Source organism: Electrona antarctica (assembly GCF_951216825.1).
Source record: "Electrona antarctica genome assembly, chromosome: 20".
Classification (NCBI taxonomy): Eukaryota; Metazoa; Chordata; class Actinopteri; order Myctophiformes; family Myctophidae; genus Electrona; species Electrona antarctica.
In genome coordinates this window covers 26738575-26758606 of record NC_136801.1, presented here as the reverse complement: position 1 = coordinate 26758606, position 20032 = coordinate 26738575, and the positions used below count along the sequence as shown (strand labels likewise).

The following is a 20032-nucleotide window of genomic DNA, read 5'->3' as shown; positions in this document are numbered from 1 at the left end:
CTTTAGAAGGAAAAAGGGAAGGAGAGGTCATTGATGACATACTGTATGACCTTTTTAATCTACACCACTCCACAGCAGCCTCCCACTTCTCGTGACACAATTGCACAGACACTTGTGACGACACCGGCGACTCCTTTATGTTGCTAGTCCCAAATCAGTTCAAGTTGTACTGGTGACAGCTGTGTTTGAGTCCAGGGTCGGGAGGTTACGTGTGGGATATTGGTGAGACTTAACCCCCCCCGGCCCCATGTCTATTGACATGCTTCATTAAATAAACTCCCACCACCCTTCCCGAAACGCCTCTCTTTATAGGATTAGGCTCCAACAAACATCTCTTCATCCAGAGGGTGAAGTCACTTCACTCTCCTATCCTACCTCTCTCTCCAGCACGCACGCACGCACGCACGCATGCACGCATGCACGCACAAACACATCATGCACACACACACAAATGTACATGCGTGTGCACGTGTTGAGTTGTAAGATTATATTTGTAAAGTAAGTAATTATTTTCGATGTTGTCTAGTACATTGACATTGTATGAATGTATGTATTATTAATTATTCTTTTCTGTATACATGTCTCTGCTACCCCCCAAACATACGGTACTCAGTTTACACACACATTTGCACTCAAAGGACCACAATACAAATAAGCTCTTTATAAACAAATAAGCTTTTGACAGATTCTGCATTCTTCACACAGATTCACACAGATTCACACATTCTTGTCAATAAAAACATCAACCAATCAGTCAAAAAATCAATCAATTAATCAGTCAATGTACACACACACACACACACACACACACACACACACACACACACACACACACACACACACACACACACACACACGGTCAAACACACACAGTCAAACACACAGGGAGGCAGACATGCAAATGAGAGATGTGCATTGACAAACATGCCCACACAGATGCAAACTGACAGACATGCGCACAAATACGTTGCGAATCACAACAGAAGCAGGTGCATACACACACACACACACACACACACACACACACACACACACACACACACACACACACACACACACACACACACACACACACACACACACACAAGCCTCTCAAAGGATTCTTCAACTAAAGTGTTCTTTACTCTTTGGTGGGGCGGGGCTAGAAGATGTGTCATAGGTCCAGTGACCAATGGCATCGCTCCCAGCTGTGACCTTGGGCCTGATCGCCAATGGCTAGGGCCTCAGATGGCACTTTATATCCCGGGAATCGTACCTCACGTTTAAAAACCAGCAATAGGGGCTACCGTCTCCCTATATGGCAACATATCACCACACTGAGGAATATATCACAACAGAACAACAACTACAACGATAGGTTATTTTTTCTATACCTTCTAACAAGTAAAAGGATTCCTCAGAAACCTGCTTTCAGATCCATCTGAAGGCAATTCAGCGGTAAGGACATCTTTCTTTTCTTCTTCTTTTTTTTAGCTGTGTATTTGTTTAGGGTAGAAGAAGTTCAGAGAAGAGGAATGACATACAGTGTGCACCACGTCTTGGTTAGAAATTCTATCCAGAAGGTTACTGTGGGATGATGGTCAGCTACCAGTTCACTCCTGTAAGGACACTCTTTAAATAGCTCACCATTAAACAAAGTAGCTAGTATAAATGATAAGAAAAGGGTGAGTTTAGTCAATTCTACTAAACATTACATTTAGTTAACGTGATAAGACATGTCCCTTCTACGGTTTTAAACTTTCGTTTTTAGCTTTAAGCATCATGTTTTTGACGCCACCTCTTGATTTGACTATTATTGTTCTTTCCAAATAGCATTTTCTGTTTACTTGATGTGTTTGGAGTTTTATTTTCCTAATGTTGCTAATCTCTGCTTGCTGTTAGCAAAACTAATTGCACCGCATAAAGCTGCAATAATTGATCTGATTGAGTATATGATTATACCATAAAGCTTTCCGATTTATACCTGTATTAGGATATTGCAAATGTTACCAACTAGTTTTTTTAAACACTTGAATTCTACTTGATTATACATTTTAAATGATTATTGCATTATGAGTTTATACATCATCCGTGAGCAAGAATGCATTACAAATGAATATCTTAGCTTGCTTGGTTAAAAAGTATGTGATGTGAGCAGAGTACTTGTAGAGAGGCTGGGGAATTGGGAATTGGCTATACTAAATTGGGACTTGAAGGGGAGAAAATGTTTTTCTTTTGTCTTGAAGGGGCATGTTTTGCACAATAACAGTCTTTTCATTATGTCTGCCCACGATCTCTGTGATTCATACAGTAGGCTACGTTTGTTTACCTCAGTCACTGATACTAAAATCTGATATTTTATTTTTATGTTTTCTATGAACCTGTGACTTGACACCCATACTGTTATAAAACGGAAATAAAAAGATTTTGAAAAGAAAAAGTATGTGATGTTACAACTGTACGTCTGTACCTGATGCTCATGGTTGTAACCCTCTTTCTTGGAAGTTTAATCAGCAGCATTCCAGAGGGCAGACCATGGAGCCACTGACTGTGCTCCTGTCTCTGCTGGGACTGCACATGGTCCTGGGAATGGGGTATGTATACATTGGATGGGTTCAAACAGTACTTAATGGCCACTTCCAAACTGGCGTCCCTAGAATGTTCTAAAATATTCAAACATTTTCATCAAATTGCACGAAAAAAGCAACACAGCCAACCAATTTTCATTGCAACCATTGTGAGCGTATTGGTTATTTCACTGTGAACTGTTATCGCATGACAGACAGTGCTTGCCAACAAGGACTGATTTTCAAGCTAAGTAGATAACATGTTGCATTGCTATGTGGCATGTGTTCACTTCTGTGAAAATCTGTTTTTGTTGAAAATGTCATGACACATAAATTCAGTGAAGGTAATAAAACAGAAGATAATATTGAAAGAGAAAGACGGGACAAGATGAGATGAAGCTAGTGAGATAAATAGAGATTCATACAGCTACTGCATGGTGTCATCTATTTTCCTTATCTGGTCATAATACCCATAGAATTACAGCATTTACATTACCTTCTGATATTGATTCTTGATTAGCACTTGCACTTTAAAAACCAGCTAGACCTCTGTGTCCACTGCTATGGAGAAGGGCATTGGGCCTTGTGCTAATTATACGGCTAAGCCTTGGCAACATTAGTAATAGATATAAAATTGATAAAAACGGCGAAAGGCCCATTAACCCATTCAGGCCTGACGTCGAAATTAAAAAAAAAAAGTTTTCTAAATCATGACAATTTTCGGAAAGATTTGAGGCACATTTTAACGATTTTTCAAAAATAGCAGATCTACAAGTTCATAGCGCGCCACTCGGTGGCGCGCTATGAGCTTGTAGATCTGCTATTTTTCAATAGCTAAATTATAACAATGTTTAAAACACCAAAAGGGGTTCCCGCCCCAAAATGGGTTAATGGTTAATGTGGTTAAACGCTAACGTGACATGGATGCGTTCCAGGTCTCAATGGATTAATGGATAAAAATAAATTAATTGGTTCCCTGACCGGGAAAGCACAGAGGCTGGCGTTGCTATGGCAACCTGAAGATAACATTTCTTTCCCTGCCGTCTGTGAACTCGGCTATCTACTTTCTCACTGGGCATCAAGGTCAAATACATGTATTGTCTCAAATCAAAATAGACCTCTCAGTATGCGAGTTAACTTGACTGGGGAAAGTCTAATAGAGACAGTGAATCTGAACTTGGCATCAGGAAACCCATAATATAAGTATGATAAAATAATATAAAGGATAATATAGGGCTGAGATGATTAGGCACGTGGATGGTGACATGACATAAATAGGATAAGGAGAACAACCCGGAGTAAACAGGCAGTAGGCTAAGAGTAAAATGATGATATGAAGAATAAGGTGACAATATGACCTATATGAAACACGGTCTGGGCCAATGTTCTATCTGTGTTGATCTACAGAATATGATGGAGTGGCCAACTTGACATGACGTGTAAACAACATGTCAGAATTTATCTAACAATTAGTATTTGAAAATGTCCCCAATACCGAAATACGTGTGAAGAGACAACATTTTCTGTAATATTCTTTTTAAAGTAGGCTGTTAAATTCTCCTTCTAGTAGTGATGAATTAATTTACAAAAGTATTGTCCAGTGACATCAAACAAGTATTTATTCAATATAATAATAATAATAATACAATTTATATTAACAATTTAATAAACATTTCTATAAATTGTGATTGAAAATGTACTCTCAATCTCTATTGTTGCGCTATCACGGTGCCAATGTTATTTGCTACATGGTGTTCAAGTATTATAATAAGCCTCTAATAATCCCTGATAGTTTAGTGTAAACGTGCCTCATTTTGAATGGTGCTCCTCTCCAGACACTGGTGTGAGCGCACGGAGGAGGAGAGAGTGGAGCGGGTCCTGTCTCCACGCCTGCAGCTGGAGGTGAGCTGCTCCGAGGTGTACCGCTACAACACCCAGGACTGGAGGCTGGACGTGGACAGGATGCGTCACAAGCACGGCGGCGACGACGGCATCGCGCTCTATTACAAACAGCACGGGCCCAACGCATCCTGCTACCTGTACAAGTAAGCCAACCACGTTTCAACAGAGCCGATTGTGGTCTCACCTATAGGGCTGTCACGGTTACAAATTTAAGTTGACGATTAACGATTTAATTGTTTTTTTTGCATTGAACATTGGTTACAATTTGTATTTCCCTTTTTGCCTTTTAGGCTTCGTAATCACAAATTGCACAGGGCAGATATGACAAAGTACTTAAATATACAAAGAAATCACTGACATATTTAATCATATTTAATACTTTTTTCTTTCCAAAAATGTACAAAATAGCGGAAATAGTTGATCTACAAGCTTGCTTTTGATTTTTTTTTGAAAATGTATGGAAATCTTTCAAGCGGTTAATGATTATGCAAAAATAATTGTGATCATCTCAAATAATTGCGATTAGGTGATTATTGTAATAATTGTGACACGCCTGTGATTATGTAATAATTGTGACAGGCCTAGTCAATTCAATTCAATTCAAAGGGCTTTATTGGCATGAGAAAACATACGTTGCCAAAGCAGAAAGAACAATACAACAATACAGCAAGTCTATACATATACAATACAGTCTCACCCTGATCTGTGCGTCTTCTTCAGACCTCCAGAGACGGAGACTCAGCGAGTGAATAAGACGGTGAGAGGTTGCTGTGAGGGCTGGGGAGGCCCGCGCTGCTCTCAAGGTAAGGGCTGGCATCCAAACAACCATGTCTCTGGCTTAGTATTTGCTCCATGTTCCAGAGAGGACAGTATTAGGCAACCTGGTGTATTTCGTTTAAAGACGTCATACTGTCAACGATAATCACTGTCATAAACAGTAAATGTATTTCTAACCATTCTGAAACAACATAAACTCTCAACATAAACAGTTGTCAGCTAGCCTACCATGAATGTTTTTTTATTTTATTGTACATTCTGTGAGTTATACAGACCCATAAAGGTCCATTTGGTATAGTCCCCGGACCCCATGTTGAAAAACGGTGGTAAAACACACAATGGAAAGTTGAAACCACCTATAGCAGCAAAGCATACTGTGTCACCCTGTACTTAACCATGTCTCCGTGTCTCCATCCACCTCACCTCCATCCAGGTGTGGCTGTCCGTGGACAGTGTTTCTCCACATGGAGTTGCGAGGAGTTTCCTGGGGTCCACAACACCTCTCTGATGGCCATGGAGCAGTGCTGTAGCAGCCTTTTGGGGCTCAGCTGGAGGAATGCCTCCGACCACACCTGCTTGTCCTGTACCTACACCCTGCTGCCTGGTCAGTGAGCGTGCATGTAACTTCACACACAAGAGCCTGTTACTGTATCTCCTCTGGCCTAACAATAGATGTTTGTTTTCCCACGTGGAAAATATTGCGGCGGATCGACTACCTTGGATCATATTTGGATCAGTGGAAGTTAACCCCACCTCTATTAATACATTTGAATGTCAAGCCATTTCTCTGTGCACACTATTGGCTTAATGCCAAGAGTTGAAGTCAGAGGCTAGTACTCTATTCCAGTTGGATTTCTGGATTTCTGTAGCACGATCTCTTTACGTGGCAGGGTCCTGTGGTCCTGTGCACAACCCTAGTGCCATTTTGGGAGGTGGGTGGAATTGGTTTGTTAGTCCTTCCCCCCAAAACCTATAGTCCTCCAGACAATATGCAGCCTGTACATATACTGTACATGCATCATGCATCACACACTGCATTGCATTCACATGCTGTGTATATTATGCATTTAACACTCTCTTTGCATGTGTCCAAAGTGTTCATTTGAGGCAAAAGCCTTTTGGCGTTTTACTACAAACTTCCATGTTATTTTGGAACTTTCCACAAGTATGTGTAGCGTTACAACGCAAAGTGTTTAGCAAGACATGATAGCAGTCACTTAAATAATGGATCTACTACAGAGAGAACCAGTTGTTTAGAGTAGAGTAGTGTACTATATACACTGGGAAATAACTCTAATAAATCCAAGCAAGACCACTGTGTCTGACGTACATGCTAATCCAGAGTAGGGCCTGGGGTTGGGAAATGGACCGATGTGTCTAATAAAGAACTAGACAAATAATTGTTTTACTCTCTGTACCTGACTCTGCAAGCATCTGTCTTTTCTAACGCCTCTGCTTCTCTTTGTGCCAGTCCACCCCCCTCTCACACACTCACCATTCGTTCTTATCCTTTGCACTCTTCCCTCCCTGTAAAGCTTAATGTATTATATTTTTAGACCTCCTGTTGTCCCTTTTCTGCACGTGCGAGGGTCTCCATGGTAGCACCAAGAACCCTGATGCTGATATCTGAATCTCTTAGTGGCACAAGACATTGACCATCACCACCCCTTCTCTGTTGCCTCTACAGACTCGCAGTCCTCCCCCCTGGTGCGCGGGGGTCTGCTGGGGAGCACCAGAGCTCCACAGGCATCAGCCACCTGCATGAGCTGGGGTGGAGCCCACTATCGCTCCTTTGACAGAAAGCACTTCCACTTCCAGGGCAGCTGCACCTACCTGCTGGCCTCTTCCACAGACGGCACCTGGGCTGTCTATATCAGCACGGCCTGCGATGGCAGAGCTGAATGCAGCAAGGTAAGTGCAATGGATTGTTGTGTTCAATGTCTAAACTGTATGGAAACAATCACCGAGATACAGAGGTTTGCATGAAAATTCATGTTTATTTTGTCTATACTGCTATGGTGAAATGGTCAGTACTCATTCAAAGCTGTTTATTCTGGAGCTTGCATACAGTAGCTACTAGCTAGCTACCATTGTTCTGTCACTCTGCATTGCATTAGGTCATTATTCTGTGTATTGCCATTACATTAATACATTAGTATTGCCATTAAAAACCTATAGTAATGCAAATTGACAGAACAATGACCCATTACATTAGGTCATTGTTCTGTCAATTTGCATTACTATAGGTTTTTGTTCTGTTTCTTGGCATTACGTGCATTGTCAATTTGTTCTGTCACTTAAAGTGACTCACTTTGCATTACAAATATATGATTTTTTCGTGTGTGTGTGTGTGTGTGTGTGTGTGTGAGTGTGTGTGTGTGTGTGTGTGTGTGTGTGTGTGTGTGTGTGTGTCCATCAGGCTCTCAGGATGATGCTGGGTCTAGACTTGCTCTCGGTCCGTCACCGGAATGTTACTCTCAACAACCTCCCTGTTCCTCATGGAGAGCCACTCTTCCAAAATGGTACTTTTCACTCATCACAGAATCAAAACAAATAAATGGATGTTTGTGTCTGTGCCTGCGAGCCAATTGCGACGCCGCCGACGACACAATCAATGTGCTTATAATGTCCTCGAAGTCACGCATCCAGAGCAGAACCGATAAAACGTATAGCGTATAATGTGTCACATCTTGTGGTGTCTTGTTCCATCCAGGAGTAAGTGTCTACTGGCTGGGGGACTTTGTCTTTGTGGAGTCTGGTCTGGGGGTCAGGGTGAAGTTTGACCTGGCTAACACCGTCTACCTGACAGTCACCGCTGAACACATGGCTGCCACCAGGGGGCTCTGTGGCGTCTATAACAACAACGCTGATGGTGAGACAGACAGACAGACAGAGACACACACACACACACACTAACCCACCATTTTTAGGTGTTTTTCTGAGTGTTTTTCTGTGCAAAACTAATGCTTGCAATGGATTCAGAATCATGAAAATCCCTTAGTTTGACACGTCACATGCTACTTTGGAAAGTTTTGCCTTATATTGGTTGTTAATGGTACCCCAACATTCAGCAGCTGTCACAAAGTTTCCCAAGGGAGTTGGGTTGGAACAAATTTATTATGTGATTGTAGACACCTTTATGAACACATGTGAAGAAAGATTTGCCACACATTTGGCAAATGTTCCCTTATTTCTAGTGTTCTCTGACACGTGCAAACACACACGGTATCTACTTGTTGTAGTTTTATAAACCATAATAACTACAAGTTACACTGACAAGAATGCTCGGTAGTAAGCCTTCTTTATAATAACTATTCGTTGTAACTAGTCAATCATTCATAAACTATTAACTAGTTAATCAGTTAATCAGTTAACTAGTTAATCAGTTATTTGTTAACAGCTAGTTAGATATTTATTACTATGCTTTACTAGTTCATCCATCATTCATAAACGGTTAGTAAATGAGTTATTAATGACATGTTAACTTTACATTAAGGATTTATAACATATGCATATTTATTAGACCATGAATAAGCATAAGAATAATATTAGTAAACTACTTACTATGACTTGTTAAAGGGGCATTCCACTCATTTTCAACATTTGACTATGTCATTAATGTACCTTAGAGCTGTTGTGTGGAAATAATAAAAAAGTTCCCCCATTCTGTGTTTCCTAGAACTAGAGGTCTGAAAAAAATCATTAACATGGTGAAACACATCTTGATGATGTCATCAAGATGTGTTTCACCATGTTAATGTTTTTTCATAATTACAGTTCTAGGAAACACAGAATGGGGGGACTTTTTTATTATTTCCACACAACAGCTCTAAGGTATATTAATGACATAGTAAAATGTTGAAAATGGGTGGTTTTCCCCTTTAAGTATTTGTTAATAGTTAATATAATATACTATTAGGATGTTATTGTAAAGTTGCAAATATTCCTCATTTACTCATGTTAGTAAATGAGGAAAGGTTAACCGTTTCTCCATTGCCCCATGGAAAACCTTCCTCATCGTTTCATTGTTATCGTGCTTTGAAGCACACCTATGCTGTATACTGTTAACTTTTTTCTGGATCTACAGATGACTTCACCACAATGAGTGGAGCTGTGTCCCAGTATGCTGCTAGCTTTGGAAATTCATGGAGAGTACTTGACCAACAGACTGAGGTACTGCACTGAACTCATTCCAACACTTCTGTGCAACTTCTATGGTTGTAAAATTACTGCAGCCTTTTTGTGTGATGCACACAAGTCCAATTTGAGTCTTTGCTTTTATCCAGATAGCTGGTACTTAGCAATGTCCACAGAAAGAGCTTTTTATTGTCTCCACCAGGCCGAAGGCATGGGGAGAGAGTATGTTTTGCACTCCGTCCGTGTGTGTGTGTGTGTGTGTGTGTGTGTCTGTCCGTCCGTCCGTCCTTCCGTCCGTCCGTTACCAGCTAATCTCCAGCACCGTTAACCCGGTCGATGCCAAACTTTGCACACACACTCCCTGGATGCCAACGATGAACCTCTGCCCCACATTTTCCAGAAAGGCCTGTTATAGCGCCACCATGAGGCAGTTTTTGGAGACCTGTGCCCAGAAGGGCACTTTTTCTAGTTTTATTTTGTTTTTAGCTGTCAGAGGCTTTCTCTTATGCATTTCCGTTTCAAATAAGTGTTAGGAGCTCTCCTCATTCCAGCACCATGCCTCATGTTTAAGTGTTTTTGGCATCCAATGTGCTGGCAGAGCTCTATGGGAGTCAAATAGTTTTGGATTGGAGTTCCCCTCATTAATGTCAACTTTTTCGACCGACCAATCAAAAGGAGAGGCGGAATTAACTGGGGGGGTTAAAGCTTATTCATACTCCAGTTTTGGTGATAAGGTAACCACCGAAAACTACAACATGACATCAAGCTGCGGTGATAAGCCACTCACCGCTTACCCCAGCACTTTTCTCTGTTTTTACTAACCACCGTTTCAAAATGGAGTATGAATAGGCCTTTAGGGTTTAAAGAGGTTAAAAATGCTGCATAAAGCCAAAACACCTCTAGCATGGTTAAGTGAGTGTTTCTGTTGTCGTCATCAGGGCTGTAACGATGCAGCTGAGCTGGGTCACAGCTGCGACGTCACAGGAGATGTGGAGCTGCGCAGACAGGCCGAGGCCATGTGTCACCGGCTCCTGGAGGACCCGTTCAGACACTGCCACCCCCGGGTCAGTCACAACTCACTGTCACTAAATATTGTCAAACTAATGTTTTCCCACAATGGAATATTATATCTCGATGCTGTACAGAAAGCGATACATAAATAGATGCATAAATAGTACAGTAGTAGGACCTGCTGGATGTAAAAGTATGTAAAAGTAGGATGAGCTATTTTCAAGATATTTGGTGTAGAGGGGGGAAAAAGGTCCAGACCAAGTATAGAGCCCTGGGGGACCCCGGTCCACTCCACTGTAAATGTATAGGGTTTATTAATGCCTGTACAGGAAGTCTCGTGCTTGTATCAAGCTTCTTACAGTCTTGGACATTAAAAGCTGTCAAAGGGGTTACAGGGTTGTGCAAGGAAACCATTTAAATGAATAACCACAAATACGCTTAGTTGAATTGATAGAAACTTGAGATACATACATACATACATACATACATACATACATACATACATACATACATACATACATACATACATACATACATACATACATACATACATACATACATACATACATACATACTTACTTAACCAATTCATTAACTAATTAAACAAACACAATTAATTAAAAGATGAAGATGAAGCAGAAAAACGTTGAATCTTTATTTGCTCTCGTGAACTTTATTGCCGTTGAAATCTGTGAGCTGTTATCAGGCGGTGAAATGAAATAAGTAGTTTCATATGTTGGGTTAATGAGTGATGAATGGAGATATCTCTCTCTCTCTGTCTGTGCTCTCATCCAATATTACCAGTGGCCTACATAGACAAATGCTTGTCCCTTCCTAGCTTTACCGTTGACCTTTCCATGCAGCCACAGACAAAAGAACAACTACATTATTAATCCCAAGTAATGGCCAATGTCATATATTATGCATTTCAATGTATAGGTGTATCTGTATACATTTTGAGTCAGGTCAGGTGGTCTGCACAGAAAATTACCTACAGCGTTTAGTGCAATCTGCCAACCGACTACGTCGGTCCGTATTTTGGGATCTCGCTGTCCCTCAATTCCCTCAGTGTTTGCCTTAAATGAGTGTTAGCTCTATCCATCCATTATTAGTAGTAGTAGTGTTACTAGTAATAGTAGTAGTAGTAGTATTAGTAGGGCTGTCACGATTGCAAAGTTAAGCTGACAATTCATTGTCACACAAATAATTGTGTTTTTTACATTGAACAATGGACCGTTACAATTTGTATTTCTGTTTTGCCTTTTAGGCTTCGCAATCGCACAAGGCAGATATGAGAAATAACTTAAATATACAAAGAAATCACTGACACATTTAATAGTTCTTTTATAGCAGATCTACAAGCTTACAACACGTCACTTTCGTGACGTGTTGTAAGCTTGTAGTTCTGCTATTTCTGCTATTGACAAAATTTACATTTTCAACATTGAAACGATTGGCGATTAAACAAAATAATTGCGATTATCTTAAATAATTGCGATTAGACTATTATGTAATAATTGTAATAATGTAATACTTGTGCCTAAGAAGTAGTAGTAGTAGTAGTAGTAGTAGTAGCAGTAGTGGTAGTATTGCTGCTGTTGTTTGATAGGACGTACCCAGGTCTGAAGAACATTACTGTGTCCCTGATGCCTCAGGTGGACCCAGCGGCGTACGTGGACACCTGCCTGTACCTGTACTGCAGCCTCGGGCCCAAGCAGAGGCAGGCCGCCGTGTGTGACACTCTGGCCAGCTACGCCCGCGAGTGTGCCCAGCAGCACGTCATCGTCACCTGGAGGAGCGCCACACTCTGCGGTAAACAAGACAGGAGTCAACCTTTTATGTTGTTCTGGGTCGATCTTGTTTCCATGGGTCCAGACTCCAGAGACACCTGCGAGGTTGTTGTGGGTCTGAATTAGGCTCAAATGTTTCCCAAATGTTTCCCAAATCAATATAAAACATAGTGTAAACCATTTTTTATGGATTCTCGAGTAAAAGTCCATATTTTCTTTTCTTACATTAAAAAATATATATATATATTTCAAAAGATTTTTTTTAAATAATTCAACAAACAAATCTAAGAAATTCCACAAATAAATATTATGAAGTAGTGAAAATAGCTGATCTACAAGCTCGCAACGCGGCGCGAAGCGACACGTTGTGCGCTTGTAGATCTGCTATTTTCACTAGTTTGGGTCCCAGGCAAACGTCTAATCTCTATTTTGGGTCTCGACCCTAAACGTTTGGGAACCACTGCTGTAAAGCACTGTATATAAATCAAGGTTCTGTGCATATTATTCTGCAAAGTCAACCAGATTCTTGTTGTCTCTGTCCGTCTCTCAGGCCGCGTGTGTCCCAGCGGTCAGGTGTTCTCAGACTGCGTGTCCTCCTGTCCTCCCAGCTGCACGTCCCCCCAGGCCCTGGGGCCGGCCGTGGCCTCGGGCCAGTGCAGGGAGGAGTGCGTAGGGGGCTGCGAGTGTCCCCCTGGTCTCTACGTCCTCCACCAGGGCGTCTGTCTGAAGAGGGACGACTGTCCCTGCTTCCACCGTAGACGCTCCTACCAGCCGGGAGACAGCATACAGCAGAGGTGCAACACCTGGTGAGTGTGGGAACATTTATTGTCTGCATTTGTCCGGTGGCTTGTTCAGATGGCTCAGGTGATCGCATCTTGCTCGGGGGACACTTTGAAAGTAGACTGTGTAAGCCTATAGGGTCGACCGGCGACCTTCCTCTCTACCTACGGCTGTGTGTGTGTCTGTGTTTTCCTATCTGTAATGTTCTATATCTCTCTTCTCCCCCCTCTCTCCATCCTCCTTGTGGTCTCCAGTGTGTGTAGAGCAGGCCAGTGGCAGTGTACTGGGGAGAGGTGTGCAGCCCAGTGCAGCCTAATGGGAGCCCTACACGTCAGCACCTTTGACAAGAAGAGCTTCTCTGTGCAGGGAGGAGACTGTCCTTTCACTGCGGTGGAGGTAGGATGCCGCATACACACCTGTACACTAACACACAACACATGCATACCACATACATACGACACACCACGTGTGTCCGTGTAGCTCAGTTGGTAGAGCGCCCGCGGCCCGCCCCTTCAACCACAACAAGGTCAGGGGTTTGATCTCGGGCAACGACAAATCAGTGCATACCGTCTTGGGTGTGGCGAGACGTGCGTAGTACTGGGAGCTGATGGTATAGGTAGTTATCAAGCTCCTCTTCAGCATTCCATCTCCCAGGGGTCTAGCGCATTGTTACGGGGATGGACTCCCACGTTCTGGCTGATACCGACAATAAACCTCTCCGACCTACTTATATACAGTAGTAGGCTACACACCACATACCGTACGCATTTTATTTCAGTGAATGATGAGCTGATGAGCTTAACTGTGTGTGTGTGTGTGTGTGTGTGTGTGTGTGTGTGTGTGTGTGTGTGTGTGTGTGTGTGTGTGTGTGTGTGTGCGTGTGCGTGCGTGCGTGCACGTGCGTGTGTGTGTTTTCAGGACTTTGTGGACAGGAAACTGGTGGTGAACGTACGTTGTGGGGAGTGTGGGACAGGAAGAGGCGGAGGGCTGGGCTGTCTGAAGGAGGTGTCAATCACTGCACTCCGTACCACAGTTACCATCACAGACACTGGTGAGTGACTGGAGTGGTGAGCGTGTGTGTTTGCGTGTTTGCGTGCGTGCGTGCGTGCGTGCGTGCGTGCGTGCGTGCGTGCGTGCGTGCGTGCGTGCGTGCGTGCGTGCGTGTGAGAGAGGTTTACAGTGAACTTACTTGTACACTTGGATCTGTTCTTTAAGGTTCACTTACACTTTGTTATTTAGAAAGCACAACATGTACATTAGGTTAACTTACGTTACGTGATGTAATGTTACGCTGGGTTGCGTTACGCTATATACGATACATTACATCGCTGTTGTTTTTTTCCCTTTTTCTTCTTCCAGGAGCAGTGACGCTGAATGGCCAGAGGGAGGAGCTGCCTGTGGTGACAGGGGACCTGGTGGTACGCAGGGCATCGTCGTCCTTCCTCCTGGTCCAAACCTTTGGTGCCCAGCTGCTCTGGCATCTGGACGGGCCCCTGGCCCTCATCACTCTGGAGCCTGGCTTTGCAAGCAAGGTAATTCACACCTTCATTCACACCTTGAAAGGATCTGTGATTCAGTCCACTTTGAGTCCCCAAAGGCATTAAACCTATAGGGGATGCTTGATTAGAACCAGGTCAGTGGCCTCGTGTTGTGGTTAGAACAGTGGTTCCCAAACCTTTTAGCCGGTGACCCAAAATACTTTTTAGGGTCCCAAACTAGTTAAAATAGATCTACAAGTTCACAACGTTTCGCTTCGCACTATGTTGTGAGCGTGTAAATCGGCTATTTTCACTACTACTTCAAATTTCTGGAATTTCTTTGCTTTTTCTATGATTTCTTCATGAAATTACTGGAAGAAAATCATTGAATTTGTTTATTGACTGTGCTGATTAATATCCTGTGTTCAAGGTGCGTGGATTGTGTGGCACACTGACCTGGAATCAGCACGATGACTTCACCACCCCAGAGGGAGATGTGGAGAGCAGCGTGTCATCCTTTGCTGCCAAGTTCACCACAGGACACTGTAGTTTACCAAGTGGACCACCTCATGCAGACACCTGCACCACCTACACCCAACAGAGACACCATGCAGACAGCGTGTGCTCAATCATCCATAGTCCTGTCTTCCAGGTTTGTCGTGTGTGCATGCGTGTGGTCTGCAAGTCATTCCCCTTTTCATTGACAATGAAAGGAGATAATCAATTCTCGTCTCGTCTCTGAAGCCTGCCGAGTTGAGAGTAGTAGTAGTTGGTGAATGTGATATTTTTTCGTGTGTGTGTGTGTGTGTGTGTGTGTGTGCGTGTGCACGTGCGTGCGTGCGTGCGTGCGTGCGTGCGTGCGTGTGTGCGTGCGTGTGTTTTCTTTATGTCATCAATACTTTCTATCTCTCATGCTCTGCCTGATCTTCCTATAATCTTCCCCGAATCCTCTCCTCTAATGTCTGGTAGGCCTGTCATGATGTGGTGGAGAGGGAGCCCTACCTCCGTCTGTGTCTGTCTGAGGTGTGTGGCTGTGCCCCCCAGACGTCCTGCCACTGCACCGTCCTCACTGCCTATGCGCGACACTGTGCCGAAGAGGGGGCCCACGTTCACTGGCGCAACAACACTTTCTGTCGTAAGTGGATCGACTGTTGGTTTAGCGGTTTATTATTACGGGCCCGACCAAGACATATGCTTCAGTTTGTGTTTAAATCAGGGTGTCCGTGGGCCGCATGCGGCCCAGGGAGAGGTCCAATGCGGCCCTCGAGATGATTTTCAAAAAGGAAACAACGCTGCTACTCCCCCTCCCCCACCTGCCCCGCTAATGGCCCTGCTGTAGACGGCTTTGTCTCTGCCCAGGTGCGGAATGTTGTCACTGATGGGCTCGTTAACAGTCTATTCAACTACTAGTTGAGTTGTTGTGGATTACTCTCCTCACACTTTGATACAGCAGGACATGGAGAGGTTAACCATAGTTGTTACAGCTCAGTAGAGTTTAATTTCCACCTCTCATACCAAACGTCTTGTAGCCTATAACTGTAATACAAATAAAGTCAATTTATGTCAATAAACAGTCTAGAAAACTGTAAGTCAACGCACGTGAGCTGCAACTGGCCACGGCCCTCATCAAGTCACCTTTCGCGCAATGTGGCCCTTGCCCCAAAATGAGTTTGACACCCCTGGTTTAAATGTTTTCCAGTCTCGAACACATGTCGGATTGAAGACCCAGGCCCCTGATATTGATACCATGTCTTAAGCTTAACGGTTCTTCATTGTTATGTCGCATTTACCTTGTGTTATGTTGTGTATTCAATAATGACCACCTGACACACTCTCAGGGATCATCGTATAAACACGATCTCTCCTCTCCTCAGCGGTACAGTGTTCAGGGGGACAGGTGTACCAGGAGTGTGGTCGTGCGTGCGGGGCCTCCTGCTTAGACCTGCGGCAGGGCTGGAGCTGTGAGGCGGAAGATGCTGCAGGGGGCGAGGAGGGTGGCAGGAGCTGTGTTCCAGGGTGCCAGTGTCGCCCAGGCCTCGTACAGGACGACCAAGGCCAGTGTGTGCCCATCAGCATGTGCCCCTGCGTGCACGGAGACAAGACCTATCAGCCCGGTGAAATCTTTCAGAATAACTGCAACACCTGGTATGTGCTGTATTTGTATTACACTTTGTACATTTTATGGGTACAGGCTTTAGTTATGACATACTATTGGTCCGACTGTCATTAGACCGACAACCTACATCAAACCCTAACCTATAACCCTAACCGCAAGCACGGAGCAACGCATGTCAGACCAACGGATGTTTGGGAGCGACGGGTGATTTCCGCATGTCAGATCTTTGGCGTGTCGGATCTGCGTGTGCACCCCAATTTTATGCTGTTGTACAGTAACATCGGGGGAGTGTATCAGGAAATTCAGGTTTTATCATTGATCATGTCAAGTCAAATCAAATTTATTCATAATAAAGTGCAGGTAGACAGACTAAAACGAAGACCCACAGACAAAAATAAACAAGCTCAACGGCACAAATAAACAAGCAACAAGCAGTTAACAAGTGATCTATCCATCCATCCATTGTTGTTGACAGCGGGTAGAACACTCGACGACTTATCTTCTCAAAATGAATGATGGTATCTTCTAAATATTGCGAATGCTCCTGTTTGTCTCCTTGTCCCTTCAGAATCACTTCGAGATCATATTTTCCAAACTAGGGACAGTGATTAATTCTATAGACACTCAAAACAGTGTCCTGGTAGACTCATAAAACAACAGGCAGGACAATAAAGAGAACAGGGCCTGCTTATTTATAACCTATCATAAAACAACCCTCGCCTCTTTATAGCGGCATCCAAATGCTGCTTTATCATGTGTGGACACTGGACATCGTGATAGCAACTCGGAATGAGTCAGCACGTTTTGTCCTTTGACCCCTTTCTCAATACAAAAGGACCTTAATGAAGCTACAACATGATGGTATAGCGTATAGGCTCAGACAAAGACGCAGGTTTCTGTCCCAATATCTTTTATAATAAATAATGTTTTTGCTTTAGTCAAAGTGAAAGGAGAGTGAACAGAATCTTTACAGGGCAGGACCTGAAGTGGTAGTTAGACCCAGTCATTACACTTGTGTGACATTGAAGACACCCCATTTAGTACTGAGGCCGCCATCTAAATCCTGACCTATGTTTTCTGAAAAACTTCAAATATGACAACAATGTTATGCTGATATATACTGTAAGTGTACATAGCAACAAGAACCCCAGCAGGGGTTCAAGTCCAGGAGGGTCAAAACACCAAAAGGCTGTTCCCGTCCTGAATGGGAAGTCCTTGCACACACTGGCTTATTTATTTTCTGTGCGATTAATTCTCCCGGAGACATCTTTTTTCGAATTGTTTATTCAACACGCCTCCAATTTGTAAAGCAGATGTGTGTCAGAACCCCGGCCACAGGCCTGTTTTCTTGTGGGCTCCCACTTCAAATTCAAAACAAGTATTTTTTTTAATGAACATTAACAACTAGTTTGCATCCCTGAATGAGAGTGATCTGTGATGTGCTTGACCCTGTGCTGATTCAACCAGACGTATAGAGAGAACAGCATGTCAAGAGCATCCACAAGCATCCGTATGGCATGCACAATGCTTGTACAGTACCACCAATTATCAGCTTGAAGGCTACACACAGGAACCGTGAGGCACGTTGTCTCTTTGAAATAAATGGAAAGACGAATACAAGATTTGTATCTATGTATATAGCAACATACGTTAGGATTTAGAAGGCATTTGTAGAATCAGCCTCGGATCTAAAACTGTTTTTTAAATCCTCTATACCAAAGACAATGAACATGAAGAATGTGTCTACTCAAATGAGAGCTTGGTGGTGTGAGAGCTCTGATGAAATCACTCTATGTTCCTGCTCCATTCGGTTACAGGATAGGTTGATTTCATTGCATTTCTTCACCACATCATGACTGCAGCTCATTTTACTCTACACAGCACTGTGCCAGCAACTTATGGCTTTGACTGAATGACAACATAGGAGTAGTAACAGTTTGATTGACTGCTAAGTGTGGTGTGTGTGTGTGTGTATGTGTGTGTGTGTGCGCGTGCATGCATGCGTACGTGCGTGCGTGCGTGCGTGCGTGCGTGCGTGCGTGCGTGCGTGCGTGCGTGCGTGCGTGCGTGCGTGCGTGCGTGCGTGCGTGCGTGCGTGCGTGCGTGTGTGCGTGCGTGCGTGCGGTTTCATTGTAGAGAACCATATTGTTGACCAATCACCTGACTCATTGTACAGTATGTGGAAACCTTGATTAGATAATAATAATAATAATAATAAAGATAATAACAGATAGATAATAACATTGATATGAATCATGAATGAGGGCATTCATTCACCTTAAAGGACCACTTCACCACTTTCCAACCTATCTTCATATAATTGGTCAAAATACCACCATTTTTTTCTTTTACTAAATTTACCCCATCATCAATTGAAAAAAGGCTGAGATCCGGGCACACAAAATAGTTAAAAAGGAGAAGAATCTTTATTGAACCAACATGTTATGCTATAACGGTCTTCATCAGGGCTAGAGTGCCCGGATTTCAGCCTTTTTTCAATAGATGTCTTATCCCGATTGATCCAGGAGCACCTTTTTACTATTCTAATATTTTTGTATCTACCTGCACGTCTCCGTCGAGCACCTGGTTGTTTTTTTGCCTCTGCCTTACCCCATCAATTCATGCTCTGATCACATAACTGCAAAGTTTTCCTCAACCCCTTCTCCTCTCCACCATGCCTTTCCTCATTTATCTTCCCTGCTGTCCCTCAAGGACACAGCAGATCATACCAAAGGAAAATTGTCATCAACGTATGAATATCAATTATACCGGTAGTTTCTTCTCCTTCTCCCATAACAGCGTGTGTGAGCGGGGCTTGTTGAACTGCACGGAGGACGACTGCAAGGGGATGAACCAGTGTCCCGGCTCTCTGATCTATTCGCCACGCTCCTGCCTCCTCACCTGCTCCAGTCTGGACCCCCCTGGCCAACAGCATGGGGGGTCCACGGCCCTCCAGGGAGGCTGCCAAGAGCCGCTGTCTGGCTGTGTCTGTCCCCAGGGCACCGTGATGCTGGTGGGACAATAATACTATATATTTTTGTACCCTCCTAAAGTTGTATAATTTCTGTACTGCTTCAGATCCAACTAGCTCATCTTAGCTTTAACGATTCGATACATTTTGATGTTTCATTATTTTGTATACAGTAGGAAAATACAGTAGGCAATTAGAATAATTGACTCCCTCCTCCTGCCTGCATCTGGTCTCTCTCAAGCAGAAACGATGAACCCGAAGCAGCGGGACGAAAATATATCGCCATAATAATTTTGAGTTGTAGTCCTGTTAGGTTGTGTTTACATTTGCACTGTGGCAGTGCTTCAATACGTCACCAGTCTCACGTTGATCCCGCCTCTAGCGGCCGCATACGGCCGCATATCACAGTACATTCTCTCTGCCCGAGAGAGACCAGATGGGAGCAGGAGGAGGAACTCACTACTGCCACTATCTGGCGGAGTCAGGTTATGCTGGACCAGCGTCTCAACAATACTTGATGTTTG

At 43.4% G+C, this 20032-nt stretch overlaps 1 protein-coding gene across 2 annotated transcripts in view; it reads left to right on the top strand.

Moving 5' to 3' along the window:
• The first annotated feature begins 1331 nt into the window (after positions 1–1331).
• sspo (SCO-spondin) overlaps positions 1332–20032 on the top strand; it is a 113465-nt gene continuing 94764 nt past the window's right edge. The window contains exons 1-19 of one of the 2 annotated variants that reach the window (XM_079490337.1): positions 1332–1437; positions 2485–2573; positions 4382–4591; positions 5169–5251; positions 5659–5829; positions 6913–7136; positions 7645–7747; positions 7939–8097; positions 9313–9398; positions 10301–10426; positions 12029–12185; positions 12714–12969; positions 13198–13339; positions 13862–13994; positions 14303–14475; positions 14852–15073; positions 15391–15556; positions 16296–16566; positions 19337–19550. In XM_079490337.1, the coding sequence (XP_079346463.1) occupies positions 2515–2573; positions 4382–4591; positions 5169–5251; positions 5659–5829; positions 6913–7136; positions 7645–7747; positions 7939–8097; positions 9313–9398; positions 10301–10426; positions 12029–12185; positions 12714–12969; positions 13198–13339; positions 13862–13994; positions 14303–14475; positions 14852–15073; positions 15391–15556; positions 16296–16566; positions 19337–19550 (2955 nt within the window). In that variant the 5' untranslated portion in view covers positions 1332–1437; positions 2485–2514. The remainder of the gene's footprint in view (positions 1438–2484; positions 2574–4381; positions 4592–5168; positions 5252–5658; positions 5830–6912; positions 7137–7644; positions 7748–7938; positions 8098–9312; positions 9399–10300; positions 10427–12028; positions 12186–12713; positions 12970–13197; positions 13340–13861; positions 13995–14302; positions 14476–14851; positions 15074–15390; positions 15557–16295; positions 16567–19336; positions 19551–20032) is intronic. The other variant, XM_079490338.1, reaches the window with a different exon arrangement.